We start from the raw sequence: 6,630 nt of genomic DNA, 5'->3' as shown, positions 1-6,630 counted from the left end.
ATGTGTCAATCGTGACATGACAGCTGACAACCGGAAATGATAGGAAAATCCAGGATTACCAATAGACTCAGTCATTTCTGATCACGTGATAGTTGTAATTGGTAATACTGTAGGTGCAAATACGGAAAGAAGACGTGTGTCTTGACACTCTCAAAGAACTACCCAAAGAAATCCGGGACGAAGTGATCAGAGAGTACAATTTAGACCCAGTGGTACCACAACCAATCAGAGCAGCGCATCTCAAAAAAGCGCTGCCACCTGCCAAAAAATCCCCGTTTAGGCGAACACTTCCGACAACTGGCGATGGCCAGCGGCATCAACTTCTTGCACCAGAATTTCAGTGACCGGGGATGCCCATGGCACCAAGCTTACCACAAAATCGTGGATTTGACCCAACGCGGAATGGTCAAGACCTTCGGAGGCGAACTACTAGTGAAAGAAAACTTCCAATGTTGTTTCAAAGTGTAATTTTACAACTACTAATTTATAATAAAGGACGATAACTATTAGTTACCACGGGTTTCGTTGTCCGGTGCTTCGCTCGCTTCTGGTTTCGTAGTACGTTGGTCCGTCATGAACACTTGCATATCGTAGAAGGCGGTCTTATTAAACGCGTAATATTCCTTATTTTTGTATTTGTCGCCTAGTTGTTCAACCGCCGCTAGTTTTTCCGAATCGAGAATGTCAACTTCTTGTAGAATATCCGGGTGCGCAAATTCGTCCCCTCCTGCTTGTTCAGCCTTCATGGTCCCGTCTTCCACATCATCTTCCACTTCCACGTCGTGTTCTTCCTCTACATCTTCGTCGTCTTCGTCTTTGCCCAACTCGGGACACGAACTCATAGCTTTGATTTTCGCAGCGTCTGACTTGGCCCGAATTTGGTCCATCGAGTTTGTTTTCCTCACGTTGCTACAGGTCTTCCGTTTGGTGCCTCTTCTGTCCCTGTCCCGTTTACACAAATCATCTACTTGTTTCTTTTTACAGTCGTCGGCACCGATTTCCTTTGGCCTGTGACAAGGATTGTCCTTATGGCACGGATCTTCGAGCTTCGTGTTACCGGAATTCCCTAAAGCGCTGCATTTGCAAGGATCATTTTTGCCGGAGTCCTTGTTCTTGCAGTCGTCGTCGTGTTTCTTCTTTTTGTCCTTCTTGCAAGGGTTGTCCTTCTTCTTCTTGTCTTCCTTCTTCTTGCAAGGGTCGTCCTTTTTCTTCTTGTCTTCCTTCTTCCTGCAAGGGTCGTCTTTTTTCTTCTTGTCTTCCTTCTTCTTGTAAGGGTCGTCCTTTTTGGCCATTTCGTAGCAGGTGTCGCCTCCACCGTCGCACTTCTTCTTATCGCCCCTCTTCTTCTTATTCGGCGGAGAATAGCACGGGCCGTCTTCGCTCTTTTCGCTTTTTTTCTTTTTGACTGTTTTTTTATCCGTCTTTCTTGTCACCTTTTTTTTTCAGCATTTTTTGTCGCTTTTTCACCTCTTCTTTTTTATCGGTTTTTTCTATCGCAGTTTTTTTTGTCGTTTTTTTAGCCTTCTCTTGTTTTTAGTCGCATTTTGAGCCTTTTTTGTCGTTTTCTTGTAGATTTTTATAGTCGCCCTTTTTGGTGTATTTTTTGTGCGCTTCTTTTGTCTATTTTTTCGCCTACTTTGGTCGTTTTTTGAGATTCTTTTATCGGTCGTTTTTATCACTTTTAATTCCGTTTTTGTCGCTTTTTTTGGCATTTTTATTGTCTCTTCTCTTTTGTCGCTTTTTTTGTGTCCGATTTTTGTAGCTTTTTTAAATTTTTTGCCCCCGTTTTTATCATCATTTTTTAAACCTTCTTTTGCCGTTTTCTTTGTCACATATTTGATCGCATTTTTTAGTCGTTTTTTTGTGGACTTTTTGTCGCCTCTTCTGTATTTGGCGTCTTTTTTTTAATTCCAGTTTTTGTTTCCCTTTTTGTTGGGTTTCTTTTCGTTTTTTTTTGGATTGTTTTTTAATTGCCTTTTCGCCTCCTTTTTTGCCCTTCTGTTGTCGTTTTTTTGAGTGTTTTTTGTGTTTGTTTTCTGCTTCTTTTTTTGAATGTTTTCCCCCTTTTTGATTTTTTTTGTTTTTTCACGCCTTTTTTTTGTCGCCTGCAGTCTTTGTTCCCCCTTTTTTTTCTTTTTTTTTTTCGATTTTCTCTTAGTTGCATTTTTTCATCTTGTTTTTAAGGTTACCTTTTTTTCATCATTTTATCGCCTTCTTTTGCCGTTTGTTTCTCTTTGTTTTGTCGGTTTTATTGTAATTTTTTTATCCCATTTTTTCCCCTTGTTTAAGCCTTTTTTGTAGTTTTTTTGTCATCATTTTTGTAACCTCCTCTGTTTTTGGCGCCTTTTTTGTTTTTTTTATTGCAGTTTTTGTTCTCTTTTTGTTGTGTTTCTTTTCGTTTTTTATGAATTGCCTTTTTCTTTGCTTTGGTTTTTTGATCACCTTTTTTGCCTTATTTTTTCGCTATTCTGTTGTCGCTTTTTTGTGTTTTTTTTTTTGGCGTTTGTTTGCATCTTGTTTTTGCAGGTTTTTCTCCTCCCTTTTTGAGTTTTTGTTTTTCTCGCCTTTTTTTGTCGCCTGCCGTCTTTGTTCCCCTTTTTATTTTTTTTGCGATTTTTTTGTTGCATTTTTTCGCCTTGTTTTTTGGATTGCCTTTTTTTTATCATTTTATCGCCTTCTTTTGCTGTTTTTTTCTCTTTGTTTTGTCACTTTTGACCGTCTTTTGTCTGTTTTATTGTCATTTTTTTTATCCCATTTTGTTGTAGTCTTGTTCCCTTTTTGTAGTTTTTTTTGCTATCATTTTTGTTGCCTTTATTTTATTTTTTGTCCCCTGTTTAATCACCCTTTTTTAAACCTTCTTTGTCGTTTTCTTTGTTACGTATTGATCGTATTTTTGACTGCTTTTTTAAGCCTTACTTTTTAGTCGCTTTTTTGTTGCCTCTTCTGTTTTTGCACATTTTTTGTTTTTTACGTCTTTTTTTTATTGCAGTTTTTATTTTCCTTTTTGTTGGGTCTGTTTTCGTTGTTTTAAGTTGCCTTTTTTGTCTTGTTTTTTTCGCCTTCTTTTTTGCTCTTCTGTTGTCGTTTTTTGAGTGTTTTTTGTGCTTTTTTTTGCTCATTTTTTTGTAGGTTTTTCCCCCCTTTTTGAGTTTTTTTTTTGTTTACACACCTCTTTTTTGTCACCTGCAGTCTTTGTTCCCCTTTTATTTTCTTTTTTTTTTCAATTTTTTTTGTTGCATATTTCCGCCTTGTTTTTTAGGTTGCCTTTTTTTCATTATTTTATCGTCTTTTCCCGTTTTTTTCGCTTTGTTTTGTCGCTTCTTTTCCCTCTTTTTGAGCCTTTTTTGGTAGATTTTTTTGTCTTACTTTTTTGTCGCCTTTATTTTATTTTTTGTTGTTTTTCTTTTATCACAAGTTTTATTTCATTTTTGGTCGCTTTTTTAAGTCTTGTTTTTTAATCGCTTTTTTGAGACATTTTTCTGAACTTCTTGTCGCTTTTGTTGCTGCCCTTTTTTTGTCTTGTTTTGTCCCCTTTTTTGTTACTTTTTTCACCTGGTTTTTTTATTTACCCTTTTCCGGTTTTTTTCGTTTTTGACTGTTCTCTAGGTTTTTTTGTCACTTTTTACTGCTTTTTTTGACCTTTTTTCGTTTTTTTTTTGTTCTGTCACCGTTTTGAAACCTCCTCTTGTTTTTCTGTCACATATTTTATCGCACACAGAAAAGAGTAGAAAAAAAGTCAACAAAAAGCGACGAAAACGCTGAAAATACGACAAAATTCTAACAAATCCGATAATCCGACTCGAAAAAAGCAAGCCAAAAAAAAAGGAAAAATGACAGAAAATTACGCTAAAAGAACAACAAAAAAGAAGCTGAAAAAAAAAGAATCACCCAAACTTAATAATCAATCATTTAAATCGCAAGGAGAGATGGCGCTAGTTACCAACAAAATTTTGAGGTTAGTTTTGATGTACCGCGTAATCACTAATCAGAAATGACTGGCTCTGTTGGCAGCACTTTTGAAACAAAAATGTAAACCTTTCCTGCGTTTATATTGGCATAACGGAAGTAATTGTGTGACAGATGTGTCAATCGTGACATGACAGCTGACAACCGGAAATTATAGGAAAATCCAGGATTACCAACAGACTCAGTCACTTCTGATCACACGATAGTTGTAATTGGTAACACTGTAGGTGCAAATACGGAAAGAAGACGTGTGTCTTGACACTCTCAAAGAACTACCCAAAGAAATCCGGGACGAAGTGATCAGAGAGTACAATTTAGACCCAGTGGTACCACAACCAATCAGAGCAGCGCATCCCAAAAAAGCGCTGCCACCTGCCAAAAAATCCCCGTTTAGGCGAACACTTCCGACAACTGGCGATGGCCAGCGACATCAACTTCTTGCACCGGAATTTCAGTGACCGGGGATGCCCATGGCACCAAGCTTACCACAAAATCGTGGATTTGACCCAACGCAGGATGGTCAAGACCTTCGGAGGCGAACTACTAGTGAAAGAAAACTTTCAGTGTTGTTTCAAAGTGTAATTTTACAACTACTAATTTATAATAAAGGACGATAACTATTAGTTACCACGGGTTTCGTTGTCCGGCGCTTCGCTCGCTTCTGGTTTCGTAGTACGTTGGTCCGTCATGAACACTTGCATATCGTAGAAGGCGGTCTTATTAAACGCGTAATATTCCTTATTTTTGTATCTGTCGCCTAGTTGTTCAGCCGCCGCTAATTTTTCCGAATCGAGAATGTCAACTTCTTTTAGAATATCCGGGTGTGCTACTTCGTCCCCTCCTGCTTGTTCAGCCTTCATGGTCCCGTCTTCCACATCATCTTCCACTTCCACGTCGTGTTCTTCCTCTACATCTTCGTCGTCTTCGTCTTTGCCCAACTCGGGACACGAACTCATAGCTTTTATTTTCGCAGCGTCTGACTTGGCCCGAATTTGGTCCATCGAGTTTGTTTTCCTCATGTTGGTACAAACCTTCCGTTTCGTTCCTCTTCTATCCCTGTCCCGTTTACACAAATCATCTACTTGTTTCTTTTTACAGGGGTCGGCACCGATTTCCTTTGGCCTGTGACAAGGATTGTCCTTATGGCACGGATCTTCGAGCTTCGTGTTACCGGAATTTCCTAAAGCGCTGCATTTGCAAGGATCATTTTTGCCGGAGTCCTTGTTCTTGCAGTCGTCGTCGTGTTTCTTCTTTTTGTCCTTCTTGCAAGGGTCGTCCTTCTTCTTCTTGTCTTCCTTCTTCTTGCAAGGGTCGTCCTTTTTCTTCTTGTCTTCCTTCTTCTTGCAAGGGTCGTCTTTTTTCTTCTTGTCTTCCTTCTTTTTGCAAGGGTCGTCTTTTTTCTTCTTGTCTTCCTTCTTCTTCTTGCAAGGGTCGTCCTTTTTTTTGTCGCCCTTTTTCTTGCAAGGGTCGTCTTTCTTCTTGTCGTCCTTTTTCTTGCAAGGATCGCTCTTCTTGCCTGAACCACTCTTCTTGTCGTCCTTTTTCTTGCAAGGGTCGCTCTTCTTGTCCTTTTTGTCGTCCTTCTTCTTCTTGCAAGGGTCGCTCTTCTTGTCGTCCTTTTTCTTCTTGCAAGGGTCGCTCTTCTTGTCGTCCTTTTTCTTCTTGCAAGGGTCGCTCTTCTTGTCGTCCTTTTTCTTCTTGCAAGGGTCGCTTTTCTTGTCGTCCTTTTTCTTCTTGCAAGGGTCGCTCTTCTTGTCGTCCTTTTTCTTCTTGCAAGGGTCGCTTTTCTTGTCGTCCTTTTTCTTCTTGCAAGGGTCGCTCTTCTTGTCGTCCTTTTTCTTCTTGCAAGGGTCGCTCTTCTTGTCGTCCTTTTTCTTCTTGCAAGGGTCGCTCTTCTTGTCGTCCTTTTTCTTCTTGCAAGGGTCGCTGTTCTTGTCGTCCTTTTTCTTCTTGCAAGGGTCGCTCTTCTTGTCGTCCTTCTTCTTCTTGCAAGGGTCACTCTTCTTGTCGTCCTTTTTCTTGCAAGGGTCCTTCTTCTCCTTTTTGTCTCCCTTCTTCTTGCAAGGGTCGTCCTTCTTCTTGTCTTCTTTTTTCTTGCAAGGGTCGTCCTTTTTGGCCATTTCGTAGCATGTGTCGCCGCCACCGTCGCACTTCTTCTTATCGCCCCTCTTCGTCTTCTTCGGTGGACAATAGCACGGGTCGTCTTCGTGACAGGTGTCTTCTTCTTTGCAGTCTTCCCAGGGTCCGTAGTAGAGTTGCCGCTGCGAGTCCTTGTTGCAGCCGCCCTTTTTCTGGCACTTATCTTCAACTGGACCCCATGAAGGTTTCTGGTCTTCTTCGGACCTGGTGTTGACGACTAACCCTTTGTTGAACCCTATCATGAAGCTGCGGATCCAGTCCTCTTCGGAGTTGAAGCGACTTAAGTACGGGTTGAGCGAGATTCTAGGATACATGGCGGTTTCGTCGGTTACTTTGCGCATCCTTTCTCCCGCTTTCCTGCATTCTTCCAGGGCTTTTTCGTAGACATTTTCGCGTCTGGATGCGATGATGTACCTCGAGGGGAGCTTGTGGAGACTGCGCTTACACAACAAATCGCAAATTTGCAGAACGTGGCCTAAACTAGGTAGCAATTTCATGGCGGAGAATTTCACATCAGGACCGAAT

At 40.5% G+C, this 6,630-nt stretch overlaps 2 protein-coding genes across 2 annotated transcripts; both read right to left on the bottom strand.

The window, feature by feature from the left end:
* Positions 1 to 506: 506 nt before the first annotated feature.
* Positions 507 to 2,203, bottom strand: LOC135121897 (cylicin-1-like). Its single transcript, XM_064046177.1, has 2 exons — positions 2,190 to 2,203; positions 507 to 1,425 (listed from the first exon to the last, which is right to left on the bottom strand). The coding sequence occupies exons 1-2, from the start codon at positions 2,201 to 2,203 to the stop codon at positions 507 to 509; spliced, it is 933 nt and encodes a 310-aa protein (XP_063902247.1).
* A 2,383-nt stretch (positions 2,204 to 4,586) lies between these two features.
* LOC135121896 (titin homolog) lies at positions 4,587 to 6,602 on the bottom strand. Its single transcript, XM_064046176.1, has one exon. It carries the CDS (start codon positions 6,600 to 6,602, stop codon positions 4,587 to 4,589), a length of 2,016 nt encoding a protein of 671 aa, XP_063902246.1.
* Positions 6,603 to 6,630: the final 28 nt, after the last annotated feature.

Source organism: Zophobas morio, unplaced genomic scaffold, assembly GCF_036711695.1.
Source record: "Zophobas morio isolate AGI-343-1 ecotype UQ-CSIRO unplaced genomic scaffold, CSIRO_AGI_Zmor_V1 ptg000788l, whole genome shotgun sequence".
In the NCBI taxonomy this organism is placed as follows: domain Eukaryota; kingdom Metazoa; phylum Arthropoda; class Insecta; order Coleoptera; family Tenebrionidae; genus Zophobas; species Zophobas morio.
Note: the sequence above shows the minus strand (reverse complement) of the source record. Positions and strands in the feature narration are given on the sequence as shown.